Here is a 16,138-nt window from a genome sequence, read left to right as displayed (position 1 = left end):
TGTGGGGGGGCAAATATGATTTAAAAAATTATGCTGTGCAGTTAGTTTCAAGAGCTGTTTTCATTTAGAAACATTAAAAGAGGTAATGAAGTGCTTTTAATTAGATTTTAACTTAGTTGTGTTAGTGAATGCCTATGCTTAGCCATCTAGAACATAGGGCTAAGTTTCTCATTGATAAGTACTTGAAGTGACTATATTAAAATTCTCGCATTTGTAAGTATTTTGAGTCGAATACTTACCTGAACTTCATTATGCAGAAGCATGTGCTAATTTCCTGGAACTTAGATTCTACAAAGACACATATAATGTTACTTATGTTTTGGTTTCGTTTTTTACGTTTCTCTTATGCTTAGTTTCCTTGTATCGACAAATGATTGTATAAAAATTTCAAGCTTACATACAGTTGGCTTTCTTTATCAAGAAGTCACATAAATTCAGGAAGAAGTGGTGTTTAGAAATCTCTTCAAACCAGTGGGCCAAAATTGTTTGCACTTTCCCATGTCATGTGGACTTAATTGGGGTGGTATGAAAAGTAGTCATGTATTAGTTACCACAAGAATGTAAGACTGTTAGGGATTCTCTTATATTTTTTGTTCATGTCCTTCAGTATTACTGTATGAAACAAAAACATATCAGCTAAGTGATGTGAGAAGATTTATCTGGATCAGTTTAAAAATTTACTTTATAAATGTTTTACCTTGACAATACCTACACAGCTATTGTCTGCACCCTATAGAAACTGTTCTGGCAATTATTATGTAATGTTCTGTTTTGCAGAAATCTTACTGCTTTAAAAAGCTATTTGATATTATTAGTGCATGCAGTATTTTGCAGAAAATTTTAAAATTGGTAAAGTTAAGATCAGTATTAATAATTATGCTAATCTGGAAGAGTAAATAAGTGGTCAACTTGAGACTTTCAGTATGTTTATTTGACTCTTGTATCTCCGTCCAGTTTTGGAAGTCTAGTCCAAGTATACTTGCTGTGCAAAGATCAGCAGTGCTCAAGAAGCAACAGCAACAACAAAAAGCAGCTTCGTCAGACAGTGGTTCAGAAGAGGTGAATAACACAATTTAGATTTTTTAAAATGTGAACATTCTCATATCATCTCATATGTTAGAATAAAATGACATAGAGCCAAGTTATATTCTCAAGTGTGTGTAAAAGCCTGGGTTTAGTTTATAAAAGTAACATTCAAATAACTGATATTTTTAGAAGGAGAAGTAGAAATCTCTCTAGTTACTTGTTTTCAAGTGAGTTGTGCCAAAATTGTATAGCCTCAGTTATGTGGTATTTTTAGGTATTCTGTGATGTATGGCCAAAATTTGCAAGCCACACAGTGCTGACTTGCATTGTATTTTTGGCTGCTTGAGTTTTGTAAAGACAGTTAAAAACACTAAAAGATGTTCTTCTACTTTTTTCTGTATAAAGTTAGCTACTATGGTTTTCAAAAATGGTGTATGGAGTAAAGAATGACATTTTTGCTAATGATTTAAGTTACTACAAAAGAATTCTTGTATTTTAAGAACAGCACCTGTATTCTACACATTTAAAGACCTAAATCATAGGCTAAAGTAATGTTGGCAGGAACATCTTTTAAGGACACTAGTGTCTATGAATTGGAATCTATTTATAAAGAAGACTTCTCCTTCATTACAAAAACTATGCAGTGCAGTCACACTCATTGGTTAGGCTTCTGGTTTTGTTTGGTTTAACAGCTCATCATTAAAACAGTCACAGAACTTATCACATATCGTTAAAACATTAGTTTACAACTGTTGTTTAATACTCTTTTTCTGAAATATTTTTTCACGCTAAAACTTAATCTAAATCTAAACTTAATCTCAATTAGGTTGATTTTGGGAAAATCTAATTTTAAGAGTGTCCTTGATTTTTTTCTTTGTGAGTACAGAAAGAAGAAACATACTATTCTCAAAACTTCCTTAAAGTTATCTTTAGATGTGAAAGAATACAGAAGGTGAGAAAACTCCTTAGATTAGGAGGTTTTGTTAGGAATCTGGTAGAACCATCATATTGATTAGCTTGGGGCAGCTTAAACCATGATTGTTTTTATGTAGGCACAATGGTTATTTTAAGACAGGCATTTTTTGTGATGTACTCTAGACCTGTGCTGACACAATATATTCATAGATGGATAAATACAAAACCAATAGCAGTTTATCTCATTGTGCATCAATAGGTACACTGTGGCAGATGAAAAGGATAAAACACGAATAATATGTCTCCAGTTTGAAAGTGGGAGTTGATTTCTCTTTTTAATGTTAAAAGTGCTTCATTCTTTTTGTGATAATTAATTGTTGGTGGTTTTTTCTTCACCTGCAGGACTCATCAAGTAGTGAAGATTCTGCAGATGACTCATCCAGCGAAACCAAGAGGAAAAAGCATAAAGAGTAAGACAGATATTTTGCTGAGTAAAATTATGTAATCATTTTGTTATAGTGACGTGTGCTCATAATTCATGCTTCATTTCTCCACACTTGAGAAGCTTAAGTTCCCTTTGTGATTCATCTTGATCTTGCATTTCCAATTTTGATAAATTTTTTTTAATATTTGAAAGAAACTCTAAAAGGAACATGTATATCATACCAATTTCTGAGCAAAAGAGTCTGCATTATTGTTCAAAAAATTCATAACTGCTTATAGTTTTAAAATACTTTGTTACAGTTTATTTTTGAGCTGAATGCCCTTTCTAAGAATTCTTGCAGAAATGGGAAGCTATTAAGTAGATTGTGTCAGAACAAATTCAATTTAGAATCCCTTAATGCCAAATTGTTTGTGGTGGTGGTGGTGTTTTTCATTGTTGGGGGGTTTTTTGCCTCCTTCTGACATGTTTAGAACTTACTAGAGTTCTGATAGTAATTATAGACTAGCAAAGGACTTAAACTGTAAAATACCTTCAGTTAGGTTGATGCAAAAGTAATTGTGGTTTTTGCATTGTTGAAATTTGCTGTTTGATATTGAAATACATTATTAAATAAATATGGTTATGTTATACATCATTTTAATGCATTTTTCTTGCTTAATGTTTTTTCACTGCTGACTTATTACTTGCTGTTTATTTTATATTTATTTTGGACTATGGACTATGTTAGACAAGAAGCAAATTCAAGCAATTTTCTTGTTTGAGTTCAAAATGGGTCATAAAGCAGCAAAGACAACTTGTAACATCAACAATGCCAGGAACCGCTAATGAATGTTCAGTGCAGTGGTGGTTCTAGAAGTTTCACGAAGGAGACAGGAGCCTTGAAGATGAGGAGCACAGTGTCTGGCCATCAGAAGTTCACAGTGGCCAATTGAGAGCAATCTCACGGAATCACAGAATGTTAGAGTTTGGAAGGGACCTCAAAAGATCATCTAGTCCAATATCCCTGTCAAAGCTGATCCTCTTACAACTACACGAGAAGTTGCTGAAGAACTCAGTGTTGACCATTCTAAGGTCATTTGTCATTTGAAGCAAATTGGAAAGTTTAAAGTTCAATAAACGGTTGCCTCATGAGCTGACTGAAAATAAAAACAGTTGTCATTTTGAAGTGTCATCTTCTACGCAACAACAATGAACCCTTTCTCAATCAGATTGTGATGTGCAACAAAAGTGGATTTTATACAACAACTGGCGATGACAAGCTCAGTAGCTGGACTGAGAAGAACCTCCAAAGCAGTTCCCAAAGCCAACTTGTGCCAAAACAAGGTCATGGTCACTGTTTGGTGGTCTGGTACTGGTCTGATCCACTACAGCTTTCTGAATCCTGGTGAAACCATTCCGTCTGAGAAGGATGCTCAGCAAATTCATGAGATGCACTGAAAATAGCAACGCCTGCAGCCGGCATTGGTCAACAGAATGTGCCCAGTTCTTCTCCATGACAATGGCTGACCACACGTCACACAACCGGTGCTTCAAAAGTTTAATGAACTGGGCTATGAAGTTTTGCCTCATCCACCATATTCACTTGACCTCTCACCAACCAACTGCCACCTCCTCAAGCATCTCAACAACTTTTTGCAACGAAAACACTTCCACAACCAGCAGGATACAGAAAATGCTTTCCAAGAGTTTGTCAAAACCCAAAGCATGGATTTTTATGCTACAGGAATAAACTTAACTTTTTTCTTGTTGGCGAAAATGTGTTGATTGTAGTGGTTCCTATTTTGATTAATAAAGATGTGTTCGAACCTAGTTACAATGATTTAGAATTCATGATCCAAAACCTCAACTACTTTTGCACCAACCTAAAAAATGATAGATCAAAAAGTTTGTGAAAAAGATTATATGCTCTTATTGTGGCAGCAAGAGGCAGTGACCTGTGTCTCTTAGGAGTGGAGAGTAGAAATTGAACTGTTCTACCATTCCTTCTCTCCCAATTCAGGAATCACCTCAGTGTTCAGGGTTGCTAGTATAATATGTTGAAGAAATAGTAGTTGAAAAAAAAAAGGGAGGCATAAAAAACCACTAACTATGCAAAATGATACTTTCCTAGCAATGAGCTGTTATTCACAGTCTTTTGTTGGTTAAGAATTTGATTATATCCAATTGCATACTCTATTACATGCAAGATATTTAAGAGCCTGTAATCAAATAGCTTTGTATATCCAGTGCTTGAATTTTTGTCCTATGTCTCTTCTGAATATGTCTGCAGTTGTTATCTGGCATGCAGATCGGAGATGTCTCAATATATAATTTAGTACGTGATAAAGCCTTAGAGGATGGTGATTTATGCCTGTTTCTTGTATTTCCAAATAAATACAGGTCATGGATTTATGTTATTATTTCTTCAATTTACTGTTTGCAGAAAAAGTATTTTAATAAGATATGGCAATATACCATGAGTATAATAGACACATATATGTATTTGTCTTGGGTGGCTAGGACAATGGGAATGTAATTTCCTCCAGGACCCAGTGTCCTGGAAGGCAGGAAAGAGGGAAGAAGAGAGGGATCAAAGCACTGATTCCCTGGCTTCCTGACTGGAAATTTAAGGAAGAGATTTCTTGGTAATATTCCGGCTTTGATGAATATTACTATTGCTCTAACACCTTGGTCATGTAGACCTAAACCTGATGTTACTATGAAGTTTAGCCACGTTTCAATAATGTATAACAGAATTTTTTTCTTTCTTTTTCATGAAGCTATTAAGATTAAATTTGCCTATACAGAGAGTTGAAACATGTTACTATTCATCAGTGGTTATATCTTTCCTGTTGCAAAATAGATCTCAGTTAAGCAGGAGATGCTGCTCCTCAGTCACAAGTGTCTTACTCATACTATGTTGCCTGGTTGTGAAGGTCTGATTTGGGAGCTCAGTGGGAGTTTATGGGAGCCAGTGCCACTCACAGGTTGCTCCAATTCAAGTTTTTCCTGTGTGTTTCTCAAATCTCCCTCCATTATCTTTTGATTCCTGTACCAAAGTTGCTCATTCTTCACATGGGCTACAGGTACCATACACATTAGACAATATGGGCCTCTCCAGTATGTAACATGACAGGGCTTTATGATTTAGGCATGTGTAAGTTCTAATAAATGTGTATCTTTCCAGTTAGACTTGCTAAGTGCTTTGGTTTCTTAATGTCATGGTAACTCATTTCTTCATGTAGAAATGTATGTAGAAAACCAAATTTTTGTTTTATTTTGAATTTTAAATGTCTCAATAACAGGAAACGTAGACCAACTCCCTTTGAAGCTGCTGGGTGTTTTTATTTATTCATTGATGCTACTCTTTTGTCTTCCAATATGTATAGTGAAGACTGGCAAATGTCGGGATCAGGTTCAGTATCGGGAACAGGTTCTGATTCTGAATCAGAGGACGATAGAGAGAAAAGCAGTTGTGAAGAGAGTGAATCTGACTATGAGCCAAAAAACAAGGTCAAAAGCCGAAAACCTCCAAGCAGGTAAGAAGTCATGCATTTGGATACTCTCATACTAGTTCTGAAAAGATAAATACATGTGAATGAAAACATTAATGCTTATTAAAAGAGAAATTAAGGTTGTTTTTAAAGCTACATAGGATGTTAGTATACTAGTATTTTCTAGTGAATACTTTTTTGTGTGCTGTAACTGAAAATGGAGTAACTGAACATTTATGAAATACGCATATTCAGGAAGCAATACAGAGAATTTATACTCGTCCCTGTTGAAACATCATTGTTGTGTCATACCTTACTGTCTTCAAGAATTAAGCTAAAAAGTGGGAAAAAGAGTGCAGGATTGAAAAAGAGGCAACTTGATTCATCAGAGGAGGAAGATGATGATGATGATTATGATAAGAGAGGATCACGTCGCCAGGCAACAGTCAACATCAGTTACAAAGAAGCTGAAGAAACCAAGACAGATTCTGATGATTTGCTGGAAGTTTGTGGAGAAGATGTCCCACAAACTGAAGAAGATGAATTTGAAACTATAGAGAAGTTCATGGATAGTCGAGTTGGCCGTAAAGGAGGTATTTTTTTTTTTTTTTTTGTCAGTGTTCTTAAGATCCTGGAGTGCATTGTGGTGCAACTTCAGCAAATGTTCTCAGCTGTAGGTCACCTGTGAGGCTTATAAACAGCAATAATTGTAGTGTTACAAAAAAGTCATCTCGCTTTGTCTTTTATTTATAAGGATGTTCCTTTTTAAAGCCCATTCTAAGTGTTGCAAAGTAAAATGTAGAAGAATTGCATACCTAAGTAGAAAATATAAATGAAGTGGACAATAACTCCATATTGCATAAATACATACCATATTGTTATACCACTGTGTGTACAGTTTAGTGATACTTGATCATTATGAACATAGTGGAGTGGTGGAGTGGACTAGATGTGAGACCTGACAAGTAACCTGAATCCTGAAAGATTATCACAGTATCACAGTATGTTTGGGATTGGGAGGGACCTCAAAAGATCATCTAGTCCAATTCCCCTGCCGGAGCAGGAACGCCTAGGTGAGGTTGCACAGGAACATGTCCAGACGGGTTTTGAATGTCTCCAGAGAAGGAGACTCCACAACCTCCCTGTGCAGCCTGTTCCAGTGCTCTGTCACCCTTACTGAGAAGAAGTTTTTTCTCAAATTTAAGCAGAACCTCTTGTGTTCCAGCTTGATCCCATTACCCCTTGTCCTATCATTGTTTGCCACCGAGAAGAGCCTAGCTCCATCCTTGTGACACGCACCCTTTATGGATTTAAAAACATTCATAAGGTCACCCCTCAGCCTCCTCTTCTCCAAACTAAAGAGACCCAGCTCCCTCAGCCTTTCTTCATAAGGGAGGTGCTCCACTCCCTTAATCATCTTCGTTGCCCTACGCTGGACCCTCTGCAGCAGTTCTCTGTCCTTCTTGAACTGAGGGGCCCAGAACTGGACACAATATTCTAGATGGGGGCTCACCAGGGCGGAGTAGAGGGGAAGGAGGACCTCTCTCGATCTACTAGCCACCCCCCTTCTAATACACCCCAGGATGCCATTGGCCTTCCTGGCCACAAGGGCACAGTGCTGGCTCATGGTCATCCTGTTGTCCACCAGGACCCCAGGTCCCTTTCCCCGACACTGCTCTCTAATATGTAATTTCCCAACCTATACTGGAACCTGGGGTTGTTCCTGCCCAGATGCAGGACTCTACACTTTCCCTTGTTAAATTTCATTAGGTTATTCCCCACCCAACTCTCCAGCCTGTGCAGCTCCCGCTGGATGGCAGCACAGCCTTCTGGTGTGTCAGCCACTCCTCCCAGCTTAGTGTCATCAGCAAACTTGCTGACAGTACACTCTATTCCCTCGTCCAAAACGTTAATGAATATATTGAATAATATTGGCCCCAGTACTGACCCCTGAGGCACTCCATTAGATACTGGCCTCCAACTAGACTCCGCACCATTGACTACCACTCTCTGGCTTGTCTTCTTAAGCCAGTTTGCAACCCACCTCACTACTCTATTGTCTAGACCACTCCTCCTCAACTTAGCTGTGAGGATGCTGTGGGAGACTGTGTCAAAGGCTTTATTGAAGTCAAGATAGACCACATCCACCGCTCTGCCATCATCCATCCACCTTGTTACATTCTCATAAAAGGCTATGAGGTTGGTCAAGCATGACTTACCCTTGGAAAAGCCATGCTGACTGCCCCTATTAACCTTCTTATCCTTGATATGCCTTGAGATGGCACCAAGGATAAGCTTCTCCATTACTTTCCCAGGGACAGAGGTGAGGCTGACCGGTCTATAATTACCCGGGTCCTCCTCCTTTTTTGAAGACTGGAGTGACATTTGCTTTCTTCCAGTCCTCAGACACCTCTCCCATTTCCCAAGACTTGGCAAAGATGATGGAGAGCAGGCTAGCAATGACTTCAGCCAGCTCCCTCAGCACCCGCGGATGCATCCCATCTGGACCCATGGATTTATGGATGTCCAGACTATTTAATTGCTCCCTAACCCTGTCCTCACCGACTAAAGCAAACTCCTCCATAGACCTGGCTTCATCTGGGGTCTCAGGGGTACAGGGCTCCCCAGGACAACCTCCAGCAGAGTAGACAGAGACAAAGAAGGCGTTCAGTAATTCTGCCTTCTCTGTATCTTCTGCCACCAGGGCACCCACCCCATTCATCAGTGGGCCTACATTGCCTCTGGTATTAGTTTTATCTGCTATGTATTTGAAAAAGTTCTTTTTGCAGTCCTTGACCCCTCTCGCCAGCTGTAATTCTAAGGAGGCCTTGGCTATCCTAGCTGCCTTCCTACATCCTCTAACAGCAGCCTTATATTCCTCCCAAGTGGCTAGCCGCTGCTTCCATGACCTGTAAACTCTCCTCTTATGTTAGCAAGGCTGAGCCACTGAGGTTATGATTTCAGTTATTGCTGTACTAATTGTTTCAATACGGTGCAATGTGTGGAGTGACTGCATAATGTATCTGAAAAATCAGTGGTGCACTTGAATGTGAACTCTTAAAAATATTTTGTGAATAGTGGTAGGTATGTCATATTTCCAGCAATAATGGGATGCAGTATCTAGCAGTTCTGCTTATGTGCTTGAGTCTACAAATGAGGATCCTAATTAAAAACAAAACAAACAAAAAAAAAACCCAGGATCACCCTGGTCCCCTTGCACTTCAGAACTGCCTTTCTCTATTAGTTATACCCAGTCTCTAAAGTTTCTGATTCCTCTCAGAACCTGCACGCTTCTTCCTCTCAACTTTCTTTTCCCATGCTGTCTCAAATTCTAGTATTTCCTGTTCCAGTGCATAGTGTTACTGCTGTGGTCAAAGCTTTTGGAACTAAGCTGCTTATTTTTCTTACTCAGATGATTTTGCTGCTTGTGCTGTTTTTTGCTGTTGCTGCTCTCTGTTGCTTTATATGGCCCCTGCAGCTTGCTGGGCTCGTTTCCCTACCTGGTCAGTTTCACAGAAAGGAGCCTGTTTCCTGTTGCTAGTTTGGTTCAGATGCGATAAGGACTGTACTGAAATAAAAATGTTCCCAGATTAGATAACAAGGGCAGAAAAAAGTAGTAAAACATGTTTAGGAATAAGTAGCTTTATATTATCCCTAGTAGTAGGTTATTGAGTTCTCAAGGCTGACCAAGCATAATGTCAGATGTCTTTTGTATGCTCAGGAGATGAGAGTAATATAACAGAGAAGACGACTAGCAGCAGTAGTGGAGTGTTTCCTGGCGATCACTTTAGAAATGCAAAGAAAATCCTCGTGAGAAAAGATATTGTAGGTTAAGTGCAGAAGTTCTGGTTACTTCTTTGATTTTCTTTTGACTACCTGCGCATGTGTTAACATACCTACATCGTAAGTGTTCAAATAACAGTAACATGAGAGCTGTAGATACTAGTCAGGTATGTTCTCTAGAAGTATCATTAATTGCATTCTACACTACATTTCATTCTGGTTAACTTATGACAATGTACACTTAATGTTTACTATGTGCTTGCTTTCTCAGCCACAGGTGCTGCAACCACCATATATGCAGTTGAGGCAGATGGTGACCCAAATGCTGGGTTTGAAAAGTCAAAGGAGCCAGGAGAAATACAGTATCTTATTAAATGGAAAGGTTGGTCACATATCCATAATACTTGGGAAACCGAGGAAACGCTGAAGCAACAGAATGTTAAAGGAATGAAGAAACTGGACAACTATAGGAAAAAGGATCAGGAAACAAAGCGATGGTGAATATTTTATGTAGACTTGCATGATACTTACTTTGTAACAACTTAGATGTTATGGCCTGTTTCTGAGACCTGTTACCTGTTTTTGAGGGCATAATTTTGAGTGTCTATGCAACTGGAAGACAAAAGCTTTACAAGTTGAAGTCTTCTTAACATGTTCCTGCAAGATATTCTTCTGAACCTGATTTTTAGTGTGTGTTATAAATAGAGTTTTGAAAAGATGGGTAGTGTTTCAAAATAAATTACAAATTGTACCTTTTAGTAATATTGTCATTATACTTTGGTCAGAGTTCTTCAGGAATCACTGTAGAAGTTAATGTTTTCCTGAGGCATTAGCTGTTTCATATTACTTTGAGAATCTCAGTTGTCTTGGCTCAAACATGAGCACAAAATGCTTAAGAAATCCATGCATTTTAAAATCACCTTTTTAGTGTTCAATTTTATTAGTATGTTTAATATAATCATTGAATACTGGTGGGATTTTTAGGAACTTAATCATAAGATGTATTCTTGTAGAGTGAGCCACCCTGAATACTTTTCCATGAAGGTACACTGTAAAGTACGCTACTTATTGTTGAGAGTAGGTGTTCTGAATTAGCTGCATGACTTGTACCACCTGTAGCTGTAGCAGTTGTGTCTCTTCATGAGCATTCTCAGTCATTAATGATGAGTCACCTAGGCCAGATGCAACAATTTTGTAGCAGGCATTTCTAACTTCTCCCTTCAAAAAAGCTGTTGAAGCAACATTCCTGTGAAGCTTATGTTCAGAACTTTGGAGTTGCCAAACTTTATTGAGCTTAGAACTGTACAATGTAATAAGTCTTGTAAATCGCATTACAGGCTGAAAAATGCTTCTCCAGAAGATGTGGAATACTACAACTGCCAGCAGGAGCTTACAGATGATCTGCATAAACAGTATCAGATAGTGGAAAGAATAATTGGTATGTTACAAACTTGCAGACAGAAAACAGGTTGGAGAATTCAGTATGTTCACTGTTTATATATTACATTTGTAGTTAAGAAATTTAGAATATGAATTCCACTAACTTTTAAATCCAAAACGAAACTTTGACTAAAGAGAAAAGTTGTCATACTGTCTGTGCTATGAAGCTAGCTTATGTTGTCTTTTTACCTAAATTAGTATTTTCATAAGATACAGAAATAAAATGCTCTCTGGTGCATTCTGCAGCTCATTCAAATCAGAAATCAGCAGCTGGTTATCCAGATTACTATTGTAAATGGCAGGGTCTGCCTTATTCAGAGTGTAGCTGGGAAGATGGTGCTCTTATTGCCAAAAAGTTTCAGACACGCATTGATGAGTACTTCAGCAGAAATCAATCCAAGACCACTCCTTTTAAGGATTGCAAGGTATGTTGTTTTCAATGTATTTATAATAAGTTGTACTCGCTCTGGCTGGGATAGAGTTAATATTCTTCATAGCAGCCTGTATGGCCCATGTTATAGATTTATCGCCTAAACGGTTTTGATAACACATTAGTGTTTTGGCTGTTCCTCAACAGTGCTTGCACAGTGTCAAGGCCTTCTCTGTTTCTTGCTGTGCCCTGCCTGCCATGAGTAGGCTGGAGGTGGGTAGGGGACTGGGAAGGAACACAGCCAGTACAGCTGACATCAGTTGACCAAAGAGATATTCCATGTCATTTAATGTTGTGCTCAACAATAGAATGGCATGGGCTGAGCAGGGGGCTCAAAAGTGGCTGTTACTTGGAAACTTGCTGGTCGTCAGTCTGATGGTGAGTTGTGTTCTGTCACTTGTGGGGTTTTTTTGGTTATGGATTTTTGTTTTGATTGGCTGAATGTTTTTCCTTCACCACCTTTTATTTTGACCCATAAGTTTTTCTGTCTCATCAGTTCTCTACCCTGTCCCACTAGTGTGGGGAATGAATAAGCAACCAGTTTTCAGCTTCGCTGCCAGCCAGATGGAAGCCACCACATCAGTTGTAATAGTAAAAATGTGAAAATCTTATATGAATCCAAAGATAAGATACATAATATGAAATATATTTTGAAGAGTATTCAGAATAGTAATAAAGATCTATAGTAATAGATATAGAAAATTTCACTATAAAGAGTACCTTTTTGTTGATACCAGTCCTCTGCATTTTTACTGACATTCGAATATGGTCTTGTTTAATATTGTACCTTATTTTAAAAGTAAATTTTGAGTTAAAGTCACTCATGTTGTTAAATTTAGGTTAGCAATCAAACTAATTTCAACTTGCAAATTGCTTGGTGTTTTTATATGGCGTAGTTTTTGTCAATGGATAAAGACTAGACTTGGTCACCCAGTAGATTCCTAATACTATTTTTTCTACAAGAAGACGTGTTGGTAGCTTCAGACAATAGTAGGACTGATGATCAATTTGCTTTTGACAGGTTTTAAAACAGAGGCCAAGGTTTGTTGCGCTAAAGAAGCAGCCATCTTACATTGGAGGGCATGAAGGTTTAGAGTTAAGAGATTATCAGTTAAATGGATTGAATTGGCTTGCTCACTCATGGTGCAAGTAAGTATAGATGGAAATGAGTTTTCTATTAGTTGTAAGCGTTTGTAAAACTTTGAAATTTATTTTTCTGTATTTTTCTTTGAAGGTGGAGGGTTTCATACAGTAAGCTCAAAGTAGAGGTATGAAGGGAGTGGTTTTGTTCTAAGTAGTACCAAAATTTGTCACTCCATGGCTATTCTCAAAAAACAGCTAAGCTCTATTGTTGCTTTGATTTTAATTTTGTGTGGGGGTAAGTTTTATTATTAGAAAATAAACAAGCCTAAACCAGTAAAACCAGAAAATCCAAAGCAAACTCTTCTGAAATGTCAGCATGAGTGTTATACTTTTAAAATTAGATTCATGAGGAATACTTGCAAGGTTTTTATTACTGTTAATTGAATTCAAGTATTAATTGGGGGTGCTGGAAATTGTTTTTATGGGAAAAAATGGAAATAAACTTCTTCACGGTATATAGTTGCAAAATCTTGAAAACTTGTATGAGTGGTTTTTATGCTCATGAGAGAATAACTTCTTGTCCAATCCCTCTCCTTCTCTACACTCCCCCTACATTTTTTTTTAGAGGGAATAGCTGTATTCTTGCAGATGAAATGGGTCTGGGTAAAACAATACAAACAATTTCTTTTCTGAACTACCTGTTCCACGAACATCAATTGTATGGGCCTTTCTTGCTGGTCGTGCCACTTTCTACCTTGACATCTTGGCAAAGAGAAATTCAAACTTGGGCTCCTCACATGAATGCTGTAGTTTACTTAGGAGATATAACTAGCAGAAATATGGTGAGTATTTCTCATGATCATTGGAAAGGCTTGTAGATAAACAAGATACTTCTTATTTCTATCCTCTGCTAATCTCCAGTATTTTGGTTAGGACTGAGCAAATACTGAAATGCTATGTATTTAAGATGCAAATTGAAAGCTCAGATTTTGATCTGATATAAATGAGTGGGAAAGATTTCTTTCCTGCTTAATAGTGAACAGGGTTAAAAATTTAGTCTTACATTTGAAAACAGTTTCTCTTCTGCCATCTGATTATTTGGGTGGATATAGTAAAAATAATAAGTATGTAAGCAAGGCATTCATTATCTTAATTTTCTGAATGTTAGTGATCTTATCCATTAAATTAAAAAAAATTTTGTAGAAGTTCTTTGTTGTTTTTTTTAGAAGTTTAACAAAATATTTTTAGAGTGCTTAGACAGGTTGGAAGTTCAGTCTTGTGTATGTAAATATATTGTGCTTCTGTTACATGATTACATTACTGTATGTCATTAAACATTTACATTGCTATAGTACTTAAATTCTTCCCAGTCAACAAGACACATTTTTCTCTAGCTTATAGTTCACTTCATTCTTTTTGTAGATAAGAACTCATGAATGGATGCATCCCCAGACCAAACGATTAAAATTTAACATACTTCTAACAACATACGAAATTTTGCTGAAGGATAAGGTAATTGCACTTCTCCAGGGAGATAAAATTTGTTTCTCCAGTGTAATACTCTATAGCATGCATTTGGTTTGTGGGTCATTATATTTGTGGAGACTGTGATAGCTTTTGTTTTTGGAGGTGTGATAGTGCATGGTTTGGGTTTTAAGGTGGGGTTTTGTGTGTATATATATATATTTTAATCACTTAAAGATTTTTCTCTATGCATGGTGAGGCTTTCAGCCTTTTTCCATTTTGTTAAGTCAGTAATGCTTCTTTTTTTTTTACAGTTTGCTTGGGATTCTCATTACTGTAATAATCTCCTCCCATCTTCAAGAGCTCTGCTTTTTTGCAGTTCCAAACCCCTAGCCCCAAACGTGATACAGAACTCTGAAATCCCATATAATTTTCATTTGTTATTTTGCATACAGTAGTATGTGTACATGTATTAATACTGTCCCCAGAGTGGTAGCACACAGAGTTATTGTTAATCCTTCTAACAGTATATGGAAATTCTTTATATATAAGAAGCAGAACAATCTTACTTGATTTGTTTCTGCATACTAAGAAGAAGAGGTCAATAGTCTTTTTTTTTTTTTTTTCCTGTCAAGTAAAAATTAGTGTGGGTCAGACTTTTGGCCATTTTTTTCCTTTTAAACTTAATTTATACTTTCTTGGTTTGCTTGTACAGACTTTCATTGAATCTGTCAAATGTAAAAGACGTAATTAGTACTAAAAAACATAGCTATCGATGTTTTATTATGACAAACCAAGAAGTGATGGCATTTATAGCTTGATTATAAAATGTGAGAAATTGTGCTATATGTTTATTTGTATAATGTTTCCCTCACCTCCCATTTCTTTAAGTCATTCCTTGGTGGTCTGAATTGGGCGTTCATAGGAGTTGATGAAGCTCATCGTTTAAAAAATGACGACTCTCTTCTATACAAGACTTTAATAGACTTTAAGTCTAACCATCGTCTTCTTATTACTGGAACCCCTCTGCAAAACTCCCTCAAAGAGCTCTGGTCTTTGTTGCACTTCATCATGCCAGAAAAGTAAGGAAGAGTTTTACATTATTCTTCTTAACATTTTTTGGGTCAAGTTTGTTATTGTGAAGTGAGAATAAATAGAGGTGTAGAGTTATGTTGAAAGTTATTGTAAATATTCTATATAAAGTAGAAAGACATATTTTTTTCATGCTGCTCCTGATAAGTAACACTGGTGGAAGTTGTCACCATTTTCAATTTTAGCAGTCCACAAAAATGATGGATTGACTTATGCAAAATGTATATTAAGTAGTCTCTTGCTCTCTTGCACACACTCCAGCCATGCAATTCTTTTAATGCTGCTCTTGATAAATGTAATAATGGAATTTCTGCAACCATCTAGTTGAATACCCTTGGAGAAAATGTTGGTTTCTACTTGGGAAGTTAAAAGTCAGTAATCTTCATTCTGTAAATGTTTTTGGAAAGTTCCATTCTTCTATTTACAGGCCAAGTATTTGGAATTTCTTGTGGGATGAAAATTCAGGAATTGGATAAATTAAACAGAAGGGAGTGGGGAAGAAACCAAAATGTGTGGTGTATTTATAAATATGCTGTGCTTCTGTTATCTTTGTTCAGTTTTGCTTCTTCAGGTTGTTCACAGTATATCATTATTTTGCATTCATTCTTTGTTATGTTGAAGGTTTTCTTCCTGGGAAGATTTTGAAGAGGAGCACGGCAAAGGAAGAGAGTATGGTTATGCAAGTCTTCACAAAGAACTTGAACCATTTCTTCTGAGACGAGTTAAAAAAGATGTAGAAAAGTCTTTACCTGCAAAGGTTGAGCAAATTCTGCGGATGGAAATGAGTGCATTGCAGAAGCAATATTATAAGTAAGTAACAAGACTTTTTAAGTTGTGCTGGTTTAGTGATATGTCTAAATGCAACTTACTGAGGTACAGCGGTTTTTATAATGCAATTTGAACCTGAACTTGCTAGAGTTTCACAATGGTAAAATTCTGTGAAGCAAGGGCTCAAGAATTACACTGGTCTGATGTCAATTCATGTAG

General features: G+C 37.1%; 1 protein-coding gene across 2 annotated transcripts in view; it reads left to right on the top strand.

Moving 5' to 3' along the window:
- The window catches only part of CHD1 (chromodomain helicase DNA binding protein 1), a 62,094-nt gene that overhangs the window by 23,092 nt on the left and 22,864 nt on the right, over nt 1-16,138 (top strand). For both annotated transcript variants that reach the window (XM_065045557.1, XM_065045556.1), the window contains exons 4-15: nt 955-1,059; nt 2,344-2,411; nt 5,755-5,904; nt 6,187-6,452; nt 9,914-10,139; nt 10,980-11,080; nt 11,329-11,507; nt 12,534-12,661; nt 13,221-13,437; nt 14,018-14,107; nt 14,951-15,141; nt 15,773-15,961. In XM_065045557.1, coding sequence (XP_064901629.1) covers nt 955-1,059; nt 2,344-2,411; nt 5,755-5,904; nt 6,187-6,452; nt 9,914-10,139; nt 10,980-11,080; nt 11,329-11,507; nt 12,534-12,661; nt 13,221-13,437; nt 14,018-14,107; nt 14,951-15,141; nt 15,773-15,961 — 1,910 coding nt within the window. The remainder of the gene's footprint in view (nt 1-954; nt 1,060-2,343; nt 2,412-5,754; nt 5,905-6,186; nt 6,453-9,913; nt 10,140-10,979; nt 11,081-11,328; nt 11,508-12,533; nt 12,662-13,220; nt 13,438-14,017; nt 14,108-14,950; nt 15,142-15,772; nt 15,962-16,138) is intronic.

Source organism: Columba livia, chromosome Z (genome assembly GCF_036013475.1).
Source record: "Columba livia isolate bColLiv1 breed racing homer chromosome Z, bColLiv1.pat.W.v2, whole genome shotgun sequence".
Classification (NCBI taxonomy): domain Eukaryota; kingdom Metazoa; phylum Chordata; class Aves; order Columbiformes; family Columbidae; genus Columba; species Columba livia.
The sequence above is the reverse complement of the archived record's forward strand: the minus strand, read 5'-3'. Positions and strand labels throughout refer to the sequence as shown.